Consider the following 20222-nt stretch of genomic DNA (forward strand, 5'->3'; position numbering starts at 1 on the left):
TTTTTCACTTAATCTCAATTCATATAGGACAATTTCCAGCCCTTAGCCAGTTAGGTACTATGTGTCAATGTATGTGAATACTTCCTAATAGGCATTGTAGTGGTTGGGTTAAGGGTTATCCCCAAGGCCTTTTGATGCCAGTTTGAATAGTGTCCCTAAATTGATTAATTAAAAGACTTAGGGCAGTTTCCTTTAAGTTAGTTTCCTTGCCTGCAAAATGGCAGTACTAACAGCATCTACCTCATAGGGTTGTTGTGAGGACTATTTAAGATATACTGCATGGAAAGCATTGTAGCATGCTTTTTGGCACATATTAAGCACTCAGTAAATATTTGCAGTCACTGATGCTGAGTGTATTTAGTTGAATGAATTTCCAAGTTCATTATAAACACAGTCTAATGCCAAGTGCTATACTATCTGATAACATTTTGAGTATTGTATATAAGTGTGTTGTAGTCTCTGCTGAGTGTAATGAGTTGACGGGACAGAATCAATCTGAGCCGTGATTGGCCATCTCTCCTGGAATGCCATAGGCACTTCTGGAACTTTTCCTGACAGTTCAATTGCACAGCTGCCTGGGCCATTATCATTTGATAGTATTAGCCTTTTACCTGCCAATTAAACCTGTAGGTATATTGTTGCTACCTGTTACATTAAGCATCCGCTTCATGGTAAGCTCCTGTCTATCCTTTGAGACTCAAGAAAGCCTGGAAGCCTAGGAAGCCTCTTCTCACTTGGGCAGAAGAGATTTGGGATTGCACAAAGGTCTATGTGGATGTCACTGGATGTATATTTTCATCTTGTCCTAAGCCTTGATAGTTTCTGCTCCTAGGAAGGTGACGTTCTAAATCACATTTTATATGCAGACCCAGATTTTTGTCTATCAAACTCTTGTATTGTGGTGCTTTCAGCTAAGAGTTCAATTTCAACAGTTTGCAGGTTCCTGTGCCAGCATCAATGCTATTTTTGACTATTCTGTTTGTCCTTACTTGATTAAAAGAAATGACAATCAGAAAACCAAAAGTACTGATACTAGAGCTACTCAAGGACACATCCTAATAAGATAATTAAAATAAAGATGGAAATTACTAGGTGGTCAGATGGGGCAAATGTGTGATCTCAGTGCAGTATTCATTGAACCTAAGCTGCTCTAGAGCACATCATGAAAGCAAGAAAGAGTTTAAAAACCCATGCAGGACAAGATAATCTCCTTCCAGAGTGGTACTTGACAAAGCAAAAATATTGCAGCTGTTCAGGGTTAAACTTCTACACGTTTTAAGCATTTTCGCAGGGATGTGAAATTCAAAGTGCCATCAGTGGCATAACTGACACAGAGAAAAATCTTTGAAGAGTGGCAGTAGCTCTTGAATAATCTTCTTAACATAGCCTCCAGCATCATGGATGGAATCCTGTGAGATGTCGAGAATCTGGCAAATGTAATTGTATGGTGAGAAATTGGATTAAAACATAAAAGAAAATTAGTCATGCCGAATGTTCTTGAACAGTTTCATTACTCTGTCACCATGTACTCAACTGACCACTTTAACAGTGTCTTCATTAACTGTTTATGTTTGCTTATGTCATTTGTAAGACATAACCGCATAATAAAAGTATTACCATAGTTGTCGCCCTCCCTGTACTGCGGCTTCATCCCCCAACCCACAAATCACATATCAAGAAGGGAATTCCACTTGTGCATCTTTTGTCCTTGTTTGTGAGTAAATTTCCATTTTTTTTTAAGCTTGGTTTCTTTATGGTATTCCTTCTTTACAAGATAATTTAAAAATATTTCTCAGTTACTTACAGAACAGAGATAAAAGTCTCCACAATAAAGGCCAGGCACGGTGACTCACGCCTATAATCGCAGCACTTTGGGAGACTGAGGCGAGTGGATCACGAGGTCAGGAAATCCAGACCATCCTGGCTAACACAGTGAAACCCCGTCTCTACTAAAAGTACAAAAAAAAATTAGCCAGGCGTGATGGCGGACTCCTGTAGTCCCAGCTACCCGGGAGGCTGAGGCAGGAGAGTGGCTGAATCCAGGTGGCGGAGCTTGCAGTGAGCCTAGACAGTGCCACTGCATTCCAGCCTGGGTAACAGAGTGAGACTGTCAAAAAAAAAAAAAAAATCTCCACAATCAAAACAATACCAGCATCATAATAGCTAACCCTTGTCCTGTAGTGATCACGTATTTTTTAAGCCCTTTGTATTCTTCACAACAATCCTAAAGACCTGTACTTTAGCTGTTATTGTTATTATTATTATTATTACAGAGGAGGAAACTGAAGCACAGATGAGGTTACACAGCTTGCCAAGGTCACACAGGTAGTAGATGGTGGAGGCTGGATTTAAACATGAGCAGATTTGCTGCGGAGTTCTCAGTCTTAACCTAGTCTTAACCAGTCACAACCCATTATTGCCCTTATTTCCACAAGAAATCAGGGGAGCAAACATAACGCAAAAGAAGGCCTCAGCTTTGTTGACTGCATTTGGTAATCTCCCAAACAATAATCTGATTGTTACAAGATTGTGACTATGGAATCTCTGATAGGGAGAAAGTAAGAGATCAGTGTTTTAATCCGACATCCGATGGATTACATTTAAGAGTTTATGATAATTAACTTAGTCTAGGTTTTGGTTAGGCAGTCTTCAGAGCCAGAAAGAAAAGTTATGATTTCCTTAGGCTTAGGCTGCTTTCAGAGGTGAAATTTTTAGCCAATAATCATAAATGATCTTAATGAGGAAGAGGGTGAGGAGGCAAGGCAACTGAAGTCTGTCCATGGTGATTCCACGTGGAATATTTAAGAGCTTGGATTTAGGAGTGACTTGGAGGAAATTGGAAAGCAGATCGAGTGACCAAAGATGACTATAAAAAAGAATAATGAGAATGGGAACCGAAAAGAGTAGTGGACTCAGGGCTTTAAAGCGCTCAGCATTGAGACCGTGGAAAAATTTGAACAAGAACAAAAACGATGTCCCTGCGAGTGCAGAACCGGAACAGAGAGACCGATACTCACAGGCAAGCAGAACTCAGCTCCTATTACACTTCTGTCCTCTCTAGACAAGGAGGTCGATCTTCAGCCTGGGAAGAGTAGAGCAAATACTTGTAAGAGGAAATTGAAACTCAAGATAGGTGAGCTGATTGTGCGAGAGCACAGAGCGGCACTAAATGAGTTCAGATCCTCTGACCAGCGTGAATTTTGCACTGGTGGGCCGAGAGGACTTGCTGACTGCTTGTCATCCTTGAGGAATTGTGTAGAAGAGGAGAATTGCTAAAGGACTGGGGGTAGGGTAATGCTATGTACAAAGCAAAAACAAAAAATTCAAAATCAAGAAGATGTAGTTTTCAGAATAAAGAGAAGAGAGCATGGGATTAAGAACGGAAAAATCATGGTTTCTTTATTCCTTTTTGCTGTTGCTAAGCTATTGGATTTGAAGACTAGGGTCAAAAGGTAGCTGTGCTGTTTTGAGAACATTCAGAAAGCTTTCCAGAGGTGAAGATAAGGGCTGGATGTGTGGCCACCACATGCAGCACAGGCACTTGTTAAATACCCTGATTTATCCATCACACCTCTTGAGAGTCTGTTTTAATGAGTCTTCGGCTGGGACCCAAGCATCTGTATTTTAAACAAATGTCCCAGATTGCTTGCTGTGTTGAGTAAGTTTGAGAACTACCGGCCTGTATGGCCGATGCACCACGAGTTGGATTCATGTTGCCCCAATAGTATTAATACTGTGATGACAAACAGCTAAAACATTGAATAACCATGTGCCAGACACTATCCTAAGTGCTTTACACATACTAACTCATTTAATTCTCTCATCTGCCCTATGAGTTGGTGCTATCTTTAGTACTCTTGTTGTACAGATGGGGAACTGTTTCTTCTGAGAGGTCTCGCAGATAGCAGTGGGACTGGGATTTAAAGCCAGGCAGTCTGACCTGTTGGAAGTTTGTGCTGCAATCACTGCTCTTCTTAAGAGCTCACTGAGGGCCCTGGGGGTTGAAGGGGTGTGCCCCGGGCAGATATCCCCAAACCATGTCTGGGCATGCGACATACCCTGTTTTTAGCATCTAAGTAGCGTCTATATGAAGACTTTGGGGTGTCTCATTAGACTTTCTTGATACGTAAAGCTGGAAGGAATTACTAAAGCCAGCTGAATTGTTAATTTATTGAGACCAAATTTTGGAGGGTTAAATATAAATTGCTCTCCCTAAGGACCCAAAATCAGCAGCAAAGATAATAGAGGAAGCCATAACTTAACAGTTGCCTGGAAAAAAAAAGATCAGGGTGTTTTTGGTGGACTACAAGCTCAACGGAAATCACCAGGGCCTTTGTTGTGCTGTACCTGTTGCCTGGAATTCCCTTTTCCACTTCCCCCTCTTTCCCCTGGCAAATTTTCAATCATCTTTAAAGTCAGAGCCTAAATGTCACTTCAGCTGTGGAGTCTTCCTTGACTCCCACGGACAGATTTATCATCCCATTCTTTCTGCTTCTTTAGCACTTTGTTCCTGATGTTATAGTTTTGCGATTATTTTTCCTACTTGTGGCACCCATGTTCACAGCCACTCAGCTGGAAACATGAGGGAAGGCATTGTTTCCTCCCTCCCTCCCTCCCTCAGTGAGTCCCTGCCCAGAAGGCCCTATCGATCTTAACTATCTGGGTATTGACAAAATCTGCCCCTTCTTCGTTCCTTGTAGCCCCTGCCCTGACTCAGGTCTGTGTCCTAGCTTGTCTCCTTGTTGTCACTTGTCATCCCCTGTCACACACACATTTCCCACAAAACTATCAGAGAATTCTCTGTCAGATGCATTCAGTCTGTGCTTAAAATCTGTCCCTGGCTCCCCCAGCCAACAGGATAACCCCAAGCCCCCAACCATTTATGATCCAACCCTGTCTAACTCTCCAGCCTCAACTTTTGACATCCTGCCTTGCTTCTTGGACTCCAGCGACACTGAACTCATTGTAATTCCACAGGCACTGTGCTGTTTCTTGCTGCCTTGTTTTAGTTCAAGCAGTGACTGCCTAGGATGGCTTTCCTGACACCCTCTAGCGCCTCGCTACTCCAGCTCTGCTTGGGAAGCCCCCAGATTCCCTGCCCTGGGCTTTGCTCATATCCTCTGCATATCTTAACCTCCCACATAAAGTCTTGAGCTCCTTAAGGGCAGGGGCTGTATCTTGTGTTCTGTTTCCAGTGGCAAATGAACACTCAGTACATGTTTCTTGAAAGATTGTGTTGTAATTGTTGTACTTGGAAAGACTACAGAGTTTGAATCCTGCCTCTTTCTCTCCGATGTGAGGTCTTGGGTATTTCACTGTACCTCTGTGTGAGAATCTATTTGCTCATTAGCAAAATGCAGATAGTTTAACCCCCTCTTACCGGGCCTATTGTGAGAATTAAGTGAGATAACAATGTGATACGAAACTTAACACACTATTGCAGGGATCTGCAAACTACACTCCTGCTGCCTTTTTTTTTTTTGGTCTGGCCAAGAATATGTTTTACATTTTCAAATGCTTTTAAGCAAGAAAAAGAAGAAGAGCATCTTTCAAGACTTCAAAATGGAATGAAATTCAAATTTCAGGGTATATGAAGTTATATTAGAATGAACACAACCACGTTCATTCATATACTGATTGTCTATGGCTGCTTTTGCACAACAGCAGCAGATTGAGTAGTTTCAACAGAGATCCTGTGGACTACAAAGCCTGAAATACTTAGTTTACCCTTTACAGAAAAAGCTTGCCAACCCATGCACCATTCAAATATTAGGAAAATGCACGTTATTCACATCCTCCTCCTCATACCCACAGATAACTTGTTGAGGGTAGGATTCCTCTTTCTCCTCTTTGAAGTTCCAGAATTTCATCCTGGGCCTGGCAGAGTGATGACTTTATGTGGGAGTAAGCCTCAGGGACCGGGTTTTCGCTCTGTGGGATGCAGGGTGTTCCAAGAGTGATGAGGCTACTTGAGGAGACAGTGATCTTCATACTGATGGGAGTGTTAATGGGTAGGTAGATACCTCTTTGTCATGTGCTGCTGTAGAACAGGTTTTCTTAACCTTGGCTCTGTTGACATTTTGAGCTTAGCACTCCTTTGTTAGGGATGCTGTGCTGTGTGTTGTGTAATGGTTAGCGGCTTCCCTACTCTACATATTTTATAATGAAAAAGAGAAAATATCAGAAACCAACTGAGAGCCAATAGCCACTAGTAGCCAGTAACACCCCCTCGCAGTTGTGACAGCTAAAAATGTGTCTGCACATTGACAGATGTCCCCTGGGTGGCAAAATTGTCCCGGATTGAGAGCTACTATTGTAGAACATTCAGGCATTAGCTGTGTGTTAGATCAGAGAACTTCCAATGCCCAGCAAGGATTACCACCACAGTGCAGTCAGTCCCCTTGAGGGAATTCTGCCCATCAGCTCTTGGTCTCCCGCAATCTCAGACCTGGTATCAGGCACAACCTTGTAGGGTTGCAGGGAGGATTCAATGAGATACTGATTTACCAGCACAGTGCTTGGCACAAAGTAAGCCTCCACTATGTCCAGTTGGGAGCCTGTATTCATTTGAGTGCTTCCTGTTTGTTTTTTGAACTTGTTAACTTTGTTATTTTTTGACTGAAAGTTAAGAGAGGAAATAAATAGGGAGAATATATATTTTAATAATTTTATGGAGATTATTTTAAAGAAAATACATTATAGATTATTATTATATTGTGGATCCAGGATAATAATATTTTGTGGATCCATTTTGTCTTGAGGGAGAAGAATTTAGAAAAGTTTCAGCTATTTAAGATGAATATGAAATTATTCAAAGTATGACATGACTTCCATGGATATTTAATGTTACTAGTCAGTATTTGTTAGAGATGTGCTTTAAAAGCATTGTTTCAGTAATTCTGATGGCCAACCTGGCCAGTCAGCACCCTTTTTTACATGAGGAAAATGAGCATGGAGAGGTTTAGTAAGGGGCAGCACATTGAGAACAGAAGGTCCCTTTTCTGAAATAAGGCAGAGAACAAAACACAGAGGTGGACATTCACCATCTTCCTGTTAGCTTCGATGTGGCCCTGAAGTCCTATTTCTGTGGTTTTGGACCAGGAACTTGGTGCTGCTGATTCTCCTACCTTAGGGCAGATCCACTGGGAAACAAGATACAGTCATGGAGTTGAATAAAAGCTTAACGGTTTTCCTCTAGTCTTGAGACTTCCTTGATCTCTGAGTGCTTACTCACAAACCCACATACTCTACTACCCCGAATGCCCCTATTTGAAATGTGACCCTCATCTGCTCCGTGCCTTCCATCACTGGCTTCTGGCCACTGCCTTTCTGGGCTCTGGCCTCACCTATCCTGGGCTAGCACCTGCCATGCCTCACTGCTCTTAGAAGCCTGGGCTAGAAGGATGAAGAGGCAGACCCCTAACGTGTTGGTGGGACACAGGTTTACAACACATTTGTCCATTTTATATGGCAAACTGAGGAGTTCCCTGTGTGTGTTTGGGTTAGCTAAAAGCAAAAGTGTTCCTTCACTCAGTTCCTGCACTGTGCCGGGCATGGACAGTACCTGGATGTTTACACGTGTCAAGTATCAGACTGTGTCCCAGTGTCCCAAACTTGATGGGTATTGGAAGCCTCACTTCTTATTTCTCAATTGGTTTCTGATATTTTCTCTTTTTCATTATGAAATATGTAGAGCAGATAGTTTGTGGGGTGAATACTGTAATTTGTACCTATGTGTCTATGCAGATCCTTACATTTTACCTGGTTTCCTTCAGAGTCTTTTTGAAAGAAATGAATTATTACAGATAAAATTGAAGCCACTCGTACAGTCTTTCCTGATGCCTTTCCTAGTTTTCCTTCCCGTAGGTTAACCACTATCCTAAATTTCATGTTTATCACTATGCTGTTTTCGTTTTCTTCTTACATAAGTATGTGTTCAAAACATTATGTTATCTTTTGTGTTTATATAAGTGGAATCATCAGTCATGATTTCTACTTTTTTTGCAGGATTTCATACTGCAGTGAGCCTTGTCTTCAGTCTGAATTTGGGATGTCACACAAATGGGTTTCTGAACTTACTAGTCATCTTTAGGTTGATTTATAATTAAATTTATATCTTAATCATACATGGAACTTAAACCGACTTTTTGTTTTGTTTTAGTTTGCCTCTGAGATGTAGCCCTTTGGATAAATGTAGTTCCAGTTCTTCCATTTTAATGTTGTTTTTTTCTTTTGGCTTTGTGATAATGTATTAGACCATTCTCCTTTTGATGGACACGTACAGAATCTCTGCTATTACAGTCATGCATCAGTGGACATTCCTGCACATGTCCACTGGAACACTCATGTGGGGTAATATCTCCTTAGGAGTAGGGAGGATATATCCACATTCTTCTTTCCTAGAGTTTGCCAAAAGTATGCCAAGGTGACTGTACCAGCTTCCACTCACACCTTTTAAGGGGATTGGTACTTCTTTATTCTTCACTTGATACAGCCCTTTCTTGCACATAACAGACTTAAAACTGCTTATTCATTTGATGAGCCTGGACTAGTATCTCACTGTTGCTCCTAATAATTTTTTGAGAATAAATACTGTGATATTTAATACTGTTTAAATGTAATTTATTTTTTATTTTCTTGGATTTGAAAAGAACAGTTTATTAGATTGGTCTGGGTTTTTGCAACATTAGTATTTGCAAAATTTCACATGCATAATTCAGGTAGTCATTTAATTATGAAGCTGCACTGCATTGCTTCATCCAGACAGTTGTTCTGAGATCTCTCTGTTTCTGGGACTTCCCTTCCTCTTCCTTTCAATTTCTGGTTCTCACTAGGGTGGACTGTCCCTAATGCTGTCCCTGTGGCCACTGAAATCCCTTCATTGGGTAGCCTCATTCTACTCGTCCTTCCTCTGTATTTGAATCCCCATCAGTACATGGTAGAATTTCCTATAATTAATGCAGATGCTACAGGAGCTCTGCTGAGGGCTAACTGTCCTCCAATTGTGTCAGTAGGGCTGAAAGAAGTAGGGGAACTAACTTGGAGGGTTAGCTAGACAGCAGTAGATATGACTGAGTTTTAAGCACACTGAGTAAATTAACTGTGCATATGATGATATAGAAAATGACAGATACTTGGTTACTTTCTAATTATAAGTGTAAACACATAATTGTATTAATCTTTACTTATATTTTTAATGTATCACTGTCCTTCAAATTATAGAAATAAATATATAGTTTTGATTGGTTTTACTTGGTATAAAATACTGTTTGTCGCACTGTTGTAAGTATAATTTTATTTTTTAAATGAACATGGCATCTTGAAACCAGCTTTATAGAGAATTAGCTAAGAATATAAAAATCTCCATACTTGAATGTATACATTTTTCATGAAAACTTAAGTTAGTGATGGTGACTTGTGGAGCCCAAAGACTATTTGGCTGTCCCCCAAACCCCACGCCCACTTGATAGTTCTTCAGTCACAATGAGCATTTTAATGGAAATGTTCAGTCCTTAGAAGAACCTAGAATGTGTATTATTTCGCTTTTACTGGACTAGACAAGTGGGATTTGTTTCTTCTACTCCAGTTATCAAAATGATTAACCCTTTGCCCTCTACATTCTAATTGTAAGCACTTGGAAACAAAGGGGTTGTTTGTACAAGATAGTTGAAAAAATGAGGCTTTATGCCAAGTGGAATGTTTCTCAGTTGAAGGAGGTAGCAATCATTGTACACACACTTTTTTTTTTTTCCTTGTGTTGCAGGCGTCTGTAGAGGCTTCTGGTGAAATCGCATTATGCAAGACTGGATTTCCTGAAGATGTTTACAGTGCAGTCTTGTCGAAGGATGTGCATGAAGGACAGCCTCTTCTCAATGGTACTATCTTAAAAGATACATTTGTACATGCAGTGTCCATGCTCATGAAACAAATTAGCCATTAGAAAAGTCTAAATCATCTCTACTGTATAACAAGTATGAATTTTTCACAATCACTATGATGAGACTGTAGGGACTTTATTTTAGGATTACAGAGGAGCTCATGAATCTCTTATATACATAATTAGAAGGCTCCTGATCTCTTGAAATCTCAGATTTCTTCCGTTTTTAATTTACAGGAGAAATCGTTATGTAACTGATTATTACCATTTTTGTGTATACATTTAAAGAATAATATTTTGAAGAATAATTATGAAACCTCTGGTTCTAATGGCTTTAAAATTTATTTACAGGAAAAAATGACTTAGTATTTTGAATTAAAGGAAATTATGATATTATATTAGATAAAATGTGAAGCTTTAATATTTAGCTGAATTATAGTGAATGAATTTAACATGTAAAGTCTCAGTGCAGGAGTATGAAATTCATATTTTTGTTATGACATTGTTTATAGCAATTACTAGAAAGCTAATTTAGTTGTAGCATATGTGAATTTCAAATATAGTCTCATTTCCCATTTAAATATGGATCAAGTTCATTATAGTTATCATATGGAAACTCTTGCCAATAAGTCTAGATAAAATCTGAAATAAAACCTAAGTATCAAAAGGAAAATTGAAAGCCCTTTCCTTTAGCTCTAATTGAAAGCAAATAAAATGTTGGTTAGTAGTATTTTCATGGACTTATTTATTATTACGCAAAATGTCATTGAAATGTGAAAGCAAGAAGAATTGATTAGTAAGTTGTATTTAAATTTTAATTCCCCACAAATCTTGCATATCTCTGAGGCTGTTTTAGAGAGCTACTTTTAGAAAATCTGTGTAACCTCAACTAATTAATTTACACAGAGCTCTACCACACAGCCTTAATTGAAGTGTCTCCACAGAACTGACAAACCTTAGTGGTATAGTACTTAAGACTACCATAGACAGAGGACTTTGAAATGTAAATGGCCTCTTCGCTACTAACATTCTTGGGTGCAGGTTATATTTTATTTTAATTTCTATTTAAATTAGGATTTGCTCACGCCTATGCTATCTTTCTGAAGTTGATTTTTAATTTTTTTAAGGCATGCTCTTGTCCCTGCCTCATTACCTGGTATTTTAATGGGTGAATGTTTGAGTTAGTCTGTCTCAACACTGAATTGCTATCTCATCTGGTGGGTAATGGAGGTTTAATTTAAATCCGTGTACAGCCTTTCTTTAACTTAATATGGCTTTTGGAGTTCTGTGTGTGTGCCATTTTCTTTAAATCTTTAAATTATTACTTGGCACCCTAGAACTAGTATGACCTGTAAATGTATATAAAATATATTGATATGATTCTGTAGAATAATTCAGACAGATAACAAAAAGTGGAATTGGTTGCGTTTCTGCAGCATATTTTTGAGATTCATTTTTAAATGGGTAATTTCATTTTCTAAAAGCTTATAATTTGTTGTTTACAAGTAAACACATGGTGTGTCACTAGCAACCATTGATTTAAGATTAATTACTTTGGCACGTTGAATAGTTTTGAAAATGATAGCTTGTTTTCACATTATTAGATAATGCTGGTAACAGTAGAAATTGGACATAGCTTTTTGCCAGTGTCTTTTTAGGATAACTAGAAACAGGATTTTTGCTAAAGTTGTAAATGTGAAAGATTGAAAATATTTTTTACTTTCTGCTCTAGCTATCACTGAGAAAAGTATGTATAATGGTCTGTGGTAGATTTTTGCAGTTTTGCTATATCCACTTGTTCCCAATTTTAGGTTTTAGCCTTTTTTTTTTTTTTTTTTTTTGGACAGTTTCTCACATGACACCATTACTTTTTTCTTTATCATTCTCAGAACATGTTAAAGGATACCAGCATCTTAAAGCTCGAAACATACTGTTTAAAATATTGATTAGTAGAAAAAAACAACTTTTTGGAAGGAAGAAAATTTACACAGGCTTTTGTGGAACATCAGCATTTCTATTCAACACAAGCGTGTTATCTCCAGTTAATGTTTCTTCTGGAGAATTGCTACTTAGGATAATTCTAGGTTTTTACCTTTTATGTCTTTTTGGAGTTTTTAGTAGAAGGATAATCCAATGCTATAGCTATACACTGAAGCCAAATACCACACCATAATTATATCTGTGAATTCTGTGTACTGCAGTAAATCCATGTACTATATATTTGCCACAACTGAAAGGGATATATTGCTAGGCCAACCAGAGTGATGACTTTTGCCATGATTTTGTCGCCTATAAGTGTTGAAGGAAAGCAGTAATTGTAGATAAGAGGTATGTGACAGTTTCCCAAGGCATTTACGTCATAGCATCTTCTACCATATATTGATTGACTTTAGAGTCCAAGACCCTGTTGGAATCATAACTCCTAACTCTGGATGCTTCCTTTAATTTCCCATTGATGGCATATGGGGACAGTATGACAATGGCTCACCAATATGTACAATATACTTTCATAGGATACATCTGACACACTAGACTTTGTATAAAAGTTTAATGTGTGGGTGTATTGGTGCCATGAACGCTGATTATTTTTCCAACAATTAACATAATCTTTGCGAAAATGCTTGAAGAACATTGAATGTAAGGTAGAGACATAAGTTGATATTTGTCATGGTAGAAGATTATATAGAAGCAGCATGAAATGTGCAAACTGGACTGTGGTTTAAAGAGCATTCTCTCCTCCCCATTTCCCTTCTATTTTTTGCTGGTGTAATGAATTTTACCAAAATAACAAACTCAAAGAACTAACTGTACCCCTTCCATTTATCTTCTAGTTTTTAACCGTGTGGTTTTTGCGAAATCATAAAAAGGGTGTTTTGTGATCAACCTTTACATTTTATGTAATATCACATGAATACATCCACTCTTTGAAGATAGTTCTGTATTTTAAAACATGGCTATATAGGCCTTTGTCCCATTTTGTTAGCAAAACCAGATTCTGCTTAACTGTGCCTCTATTTTTGAACATACAGGTTGTTTCTAATTTTCCTCTCTTATATATAGTGCTGCTATGGAGATTCTTTTTAGAGATCTTTGATTTTTCTTTAGGAATTTTTTTGGGGGGAATTTGTGTTCAAAAATAGAATTACTAGGTCAAAGGGAATGTAGAGTTTGACAGTATCTTTTTTCTTTGCATTTTGTAGCATTCTTCATTACAAGGCTTGTATGTTCTTTTCAGCATCCTCATCACCATTTAATTTCATAATGTATTGTCATTTTGCTCTTTCCCCTCTGGTGAAAGTCATTCCGTTTTTATCCCGTGGCATATATATATATATTTGCTTTTATAAATTAGGATCAATTTCAGTGGTTTAGGTAGTCATTTTTACTTGCATTTTTATATTCTGTTTTAAAAGCATTTATGGCCAAAATCTTCTTTTTAAAAATAAGCAAATTAGACCTCAGAGATTATAGGCTTTTCCCGTGATTATATAGCTCTGTTTTTTTGTTTTTTTTGTTTTTTTTTTTTAATTTTACTTTAAGTTCCGGGACACGTGCAGGACGTACAGGTTTGTTACATAGGTATACATGTGCCGTGCTGGTTTGCCGCATCTGTCAACCTGTCATCTATGTTTTAAGTGCTGTATGCGTTAGGTATTTGTTCTAATACTCTCCCTCCCCTTGCCCTCCACCGCCCGACAGGTCCTGGTGTGTGGTGTTCCCCTCCCTGTGTCCATGTGTTCTCATTTTCAACTCCCATTTATGAGTGAAAACATTCAGTGTTTGGTTTTCTGTGTTAGTTTGCTGAGAGTAATGGCTTCCAGTTTCATCCATGTCCCTGCAAAGGACATGATCTCATTCTTTTTTATGGCTGCATAGTATTCCATGGTGTATATGTGATTATGTGGTTCTTTAAATTGTCAGCAGCAGATCTGGAATTAGAACCCAGGTTTCCTGATTTCTAATTTAGTTCTGATGATGCTGATGATAAAAAACTATTATGATATAACACAGAGAAGGGATCCAGCCTAAATATCCAGTTGTGTTATTGCCACTTTATTTTAGAGCAGGTCTTTATTCCCCATTTACCACCATGAGTTGTGTGTTAACTAGATGTGTTTGGGAATTGGGGAATATGTTAAGCAACTCCTTATAATTAAAAAGCATCTTTCAATTATTATCACTGTTAGTATTTTGTGCACACCTGTTTACAAGCAGAAGAACCTGGGGCTTTTGAAGATAATACATAGTCCTTAATATTTAACTTACACTCCACTGACTAGGGAAAAAAAAACCTCTTGTGGTAGCATATTTCTTGAAAATAAAATAACTGCAATCATACATTTTCATTTTGTCACTAGCAGTGTATCTAACACTATGAAATAACAACCACACTGTGACATTGCAGAGAGGATCCTGGGCTGTTTTTCGTGTAGATGTCAAGAGTGATATTCCTGTGTGTTTAGCATTGGTGGTCTGCATGCTTAGATATTTCTCTAAGTAAACTCCTCTGAATCTGGTCAACATAAATAGCAACCTGCAATTACCATGAATATTTTCAGTAATCCATTCATGCTCACCATCTCTGGGCAGCACATGATGATTATTTTCAACTAGATGGAATTTGATTTAGATTAGTGTGCTTACTGATTGAGGCTTGTCTACATTAATGTGGTCAGAGGAAGCTGCAGTATGGGATCTTAAGATAACAGAACTGAAGTACTTTTTATTAGTTTAGTAGGACTATCCAACTGTACAACTCTTCTATATTTTAATTATGTGAATACTTTTGTATGATGTATTACTAAATTGGGAAAGAGACTTGAATTATCTGTTAATGAGCGCATGGCTTTTGTTTTTGTGTGTTTTTTTTTATTTTTATACATCTTTTTTGTTATCAAATGTGTAAATGTTTTAAAATATTTGAAAAGTAGGTTTATAAACATCTTGTTAATAAAGCCAGCCAGGCCCTTGCGCTTTACAATTTCCAGTTGATTGTGGAAAATGGTACCAAGACAGAGATTGTTCTCTCGGATATTGATGATAAACTCTAAGGAGGAAAAAATGAATTCTCGTCCTGCACATTCTCAGGGGCTGAGGACAGTTTTTTAAACCTTGGGGTATTTTTTGTTTGTTATTTTTTAAAAAAATAATTGAATATATGATAAGATCAATAAAAGAACCAAGAACTTTCCATACTTTTTTTTTTTTTTCTATTTCAATCCTTATTTTCACTGTAATCATTTAGACGTATTTAACACTTGGAATTTTTTATATCCCTTTTGATGTATTTTAGGTCTAGTTTTCTTAATGCAGTGCAGCAAACTAAGATAAGCCAGTTTGGGTGGTCACTTTTCTATAAAGTCATTTTGTGGTTCTTCATAGCCTTTAGTAATTTGGACTAGCTGAGATCTTCTCCCTTACAAACTTGGAACGAGGAGATACGTGTTTAAGAAAGCACGTCACAGCTCCACATCTATCATTGCATGCATACAGACGTATTAGCAAGCAGACACCCAAATGGTTTAAAACCTGTCCTTTTAAGATCACAGAGGCCGTTACTCTTTATCCTTTCTAGTAAACATCTAATAGGAAGTAGAAAAGAAGCTCAATTAAATAAGTAAAATGTACTGAATGATAGATGGTGATAAATGCTATGGAGAAAAATAAAGCAGAGAAGAGAAATAGGGAGAATGTGTGCTTTTGCATTTAAATATGGTGGTCAGAGCAAATGTCATTGCATAGGATACCATTGAGTAAGAATTGATGTTGGTGATGGTTCAAGGATGTTGGTGATGGTTCAAGGGCCTTACATATTAAAGGGAGAAGCATTGCAAAGCTTCTAACAGCAAATGCAAGAGGCCTGAGGCAGAAACGTGTCTGAGGTCGGGTGAGGTCAGATAAGTAATGGGCCACTTTGTGTGGGGCTTTGACTATGAGGAGCTAATGATCTATTGGAAGGCTTTCTGTAGCGGTAAAACATGATCTGACTTTCAAAACAGGATCATTCTGGCTGTTGTGTTGAGGAAAGAGCAAAATGACAAGAGAGGAGGGGAGACCAGGTATATTATTACTAGCCTAGTAATAATCTGATGGTAATAATAATCTGATGAGAGAAGGTGGTGTGGATCAAGGTGGTAGCAGTGGAATTAGAAGAAGGGATTAGATTCTGAACTTTAAAAAACAATACTTTATTGAAGTGAAATTCATATAACATAAAATAACCATTTTAATGTGAACAGTATAGTGGCACTTAGTACATTCACAGTGTTGAGCAACCATACCTCTGTCTAGTTCTAAAATGCTTCCATCACTTCAAAGTAAAAAAGAGAAAACACTCTAGTCATTAAGCATTTTCCTTCTGATTTCCCTTCTCTGTGGTGTCATAAACCTTTGGTGTTTGGCTTCTTTCATTTAGCATAGTATTTTGGAGTTCGTTCATATACTAGCTTGTATTAGTACCCTGTTCCTTTTTACGCTGAATGTATTCCATTGTGTGTGTATATATATATGTATACTTTTCTGAGTTCCTGTTTTCTCTTCTTTGGAGTATATACCTGGGAGTAGAATTGAGGAATTAAATATTAATGTTTTTCTTTAACTTTTTGAGAAACTTTCAAATTGTTTTTCACAGCATGTGAACCATTTTGCATTCCCACTAGCAGTGTACAAGGATTTCAATTTCTCCACATACTCATCAACACTTGTTATCTTATTTTACATTTATTTTGATTGTATCCTAGTGAGTGTGAAATGGTACCTCATTGTGGTTTGATTTGCATTCCTCTAATGACTAATGATGTTTCATACCTTTATTTATATATGTATGTATGTATTTAATGTATTTACATACATTATTTATATATGTATGTAAATTATATCTTGTTTGGAGAAATGTTTATTCAAATTATTTGTCAAGTTTTTAAATTGAGTTGCTTGCCTTTGTGTTTTTGAGTCGTAGGAATTCTTCATATATTCTGGATACTAGATCCTTGTCAGATATATGATTTACAAATATTTTCTCCCATTTCACAGGTGGTTGTTTTAGTCTTTTTGGACTACAACAAAATCCATAAATTGGGTGGCTTATAAATGATAAAAACTTATTTCTCATAGTTCTACAGGCTGAGGAGTCCAAGATGAAAGTGCTTGCAGATTCAGTGTCTGGTGAGAGCCTGCTTCCTTACAGATGGCCATGTTCACGTTGTAACCTCACATGGTAGAAGAGGCAAGGAATCTCTCTGGGTCCTCTTCTGTAAGGCCACTAATCTCATTCATCAGCGTAGAACCATCATGACCTAATCACCTCCCAAAAATTCCGCCTCCTAATACTATCACATTGTTAATGAGGATTTCAACATTATGTAGAAATGTAGGGGGACACAACTCTTCAGACCATAGTACTTGTCTCTTCACTTTCTTGGTAATTTCCTTTGATGCACAGATGTTTTTAATTTTGATGAAGTTCAACTTACTTGTTTTTTGTCTGGTTTCTCTTGCTTTTGATTTTGTATCTAAGAATCCATTGCAAAATCCAAAGTCATGACGAATTACCCCTATATTTTTTTCTAAGAGTTGTATTTTTAAACACTCATATTTAGGTAAATGATCTATTTTTAAAATTGTTGTATATAGTGTTAGGAAGAGGCCTAATTTCATTCTCTGAATATGTTTGAAGATAGTATTGACAGAATATGATGGATTGAATGTGTATGTGGGAGAGACGGAGGATTCAGGGATGACTTCATGTGGCGTTTGAGCACTGGGAAGGATGTGACTGACTGATAGGACAGATCAGGAGCTTGGTTTGAATCTGTTGAGATGAAGATCAGAGATGTCAAGAAGACATTTGGATATGAGTCTAGGGTTCTGTGGAAAGGGCTTGGCTACAGAGTTGGGAGTACTCAATCTACAAACAGTAAGTAAAACCTTGACACAGGGTAATAAAATCATTGTGGAGCTGAATGTGAGGAGGAGAAGCCTAAGAAAGAAAAGAAACAGTTTGCATATCAAGACTTTGAGAACTCTAGTGTTAGGAAGTTAGAGTTAAGGTGAACAATAGAGGCTCAGTGAGAGTGATCAGTGAGGTAGCAGAGGAATCAGTAGGGTGTGATGTCTTAGAAGGTAAGTGAGGGAGTGTTTCACAGGAAAGGAGTGATCATCTGTGCCAAATGCTATGGAAGGGTCCACTCAGATGAGGACTGAGAAGTCACCACTGGATTTAGCAACATGGAGGCAGCCGGTGTTTTAGATAGAAACTGTTCAGGACAAGGATCAGAAGCTTGATTTGAGTGTGTTCACCAGTCAGGTGGAGTCTGGAAACTCACTCTGGATACAGATTGAATTTTTCATTAAGAGAAAAAGAAGAAATTGGGTGGTAGTTGGTAAGAGAAGTAGAGTCAACTGAGGCTATTTGTTTTTGAAGATGAGAGTTAATGTGTTTGTGTAATGAGGTCAAAGAATCCAGTGGGGAGGGAAAAAGTGATGGTGCAGAAGAGGGGAGACAGTTGTTAAGACAATATCATCGAGTAGGCTAGAGAATTAAGATCAAGGAGGTTTCAAAAATCTGCGTTTTTTAACACATCCCGCAGATGTTTTTATGTACCTGCATTTTTAGAACCACTCTAACACATTTTGTTGAGTCACTCCTAAAATAGTTAAAAACTCTTCATTTTATCTTGCTGATTTTATGTCAGCAGAAGGTTTTCTCTACAGAAATGGCAGAGAGGATAAAAATGAAAGCCTTGTGGTGTTCAATGATGTAAACAGCATTTTCATTGCTGTAGCATCCTTGACAGATGGTTTTCCAGTTTCTGCAAGAATACTACTGCCACTCCCTTCCCCCCAAAGAGGAGGAGATCGCTCTTTTACCAAGTCTTCCCCATCTTTGGAGCGCCCTCACTGTTAAAAAGTGATTTCTTAAAAAGTTTAACTGAAGCATACGTTTCTAAAATTTTTACCCACTGGTGACTTTGGCGTGACACAGAGCAAGTATATCCTTTTACTCTCGGAAGTCATTCATTTTATTATTTCTTTATTCAACAAGTAATGTTGAACGGTGATCATGTGCCAGGCCTTTCTCAAAGAACTGGGCAATAGTGGTCAGCAGACAAGCAAAATCTCTGTAATAGGAACTTGTGTTCTAGAGATCCTTCAAATACCTGAACATAATCACCTTGGCTCCTTAAATCTGCCCTGCACTGGGCTAAACATCAAACAATTTCTTCAGTGATGTTTCAGCATTCTTCTTTAGTCTTCCCTTTCAAATAGAGGAAACTGAGGTTCCCTCCACAACTGAGCTCAATGCTTTGTGGGTCTCGATGCCTGCTACAGAGGCATTCTTCTTGCCTTTGATGTAGATGCAGGACTTCTAGTGCAGCCCAGAATGGATTTGGCTTTGTTTATGGCTACATCATTCTGTTGGCTCCTGTTAAGTCTGTGGTTAACTAAAACTCTTGGGTGTTTTTTTCAGACAAACTGCTTACCATCTTACACTTGTAAAATTGATTTTTGAACATAAATGTTAGACCTTTCGGTTGATTTTTTTAAGGTCCTAGCTTCAACATTATCTGGAGACCCCACTGACAACCCACTCACGTAATAGCCCTAGGAATTAATGCCAGTACTTATTTTAAATCCTCATTTGAAGAAAGGGATATACAATAAAATCAACAAGTTTTAGATGACATAAGCTGTCAAACTGATGCTCTCTCTCTGTCTCTCTCTCTCTCTCTCACACACACACACACACACACATCTACACACACACAGATTCTTTAAATCATTAAATGAACAAAAATTAGTCCATGAATTTCAGCCTACAGCAACTTTAAGACACATGTTAAGACTATGTTTTAATTCTTGGCCTATGATTTTCTTAAAATAGAATTCTTAATGCCAGGCAGTGGAGAAAAGGCCTACTGCAGATATGTGAAGGTATAAGTAATGGGATTTAGATCATTCCAGTTATGACTGCTTTAAATCTCTCCTGAAAAATGCATCTTCTTCTTTTTAACAAAAAAAAATAAAAATTATATATTTCTAAGAATGTATTTATCTTACTAAAGAACATCTATAGTTGTTAAAGAGTGTCCATTTCATCTTGAGGACTTTTATATCAATAGAGGGTTGTCTCCTAAACTTATAGAGCATAGAACAAAGATATACCCCTTATGGTGTTCGGACGTAATGAGCAAGTTTTTTTTTTTTTTTTCCTTTGGCCTTTAATACCTTTGTGTTTTGAACTGTGTCTCTGCAAGAGTCTAAAGTTTGCTTTTTTAATTGTTCATTGTTAAATCTTTTGTAGATCACTCTGGTTGGGATTTGCTCACTTACAGGGAGAAAGTCA

The 20222-nt window shown here is 37.7% G+C and overlaps 1 protein-coding gene across 5 annotated transcripts in view; it reads left to right on the plus strand.

The window, feature by feature from the left end:
* The window catches only part of CDH2 (cadherin 2), a 234637-nt gene that overhangs the window by 20865 nt on the left and 193550 nt on the right, over positions 1–20222 (plus strand). For all 5 annotated transcript variants that reach the window (XM_005586980.5, XM_074022690.1, XM_065533958.2 and 2 more), the window contains exon 2: positions 9764–9875. In XM_005586980.5, coding sequence (XP_005587037.1) covers positions 9764–9875 — 112 coding nt within the window. The remainder of the gene's footprint in view (positions 1–9763; positions 9876–20222) is intronic.

Source organism: Macaca fascicularis, chromosome 18, assembly GCF_037993035.2.
Source record: "Macaca fascicularis isolate 582-1 chromosome 18, T2T-MFA8v1.1".
In the NCBI taxonomy this organism is placed as follows: Eukaryota; Metazoa; Chordata; class Mammalia; order Primates; family Cercopithecidae; genus Macaca; species Macaca fascicularis.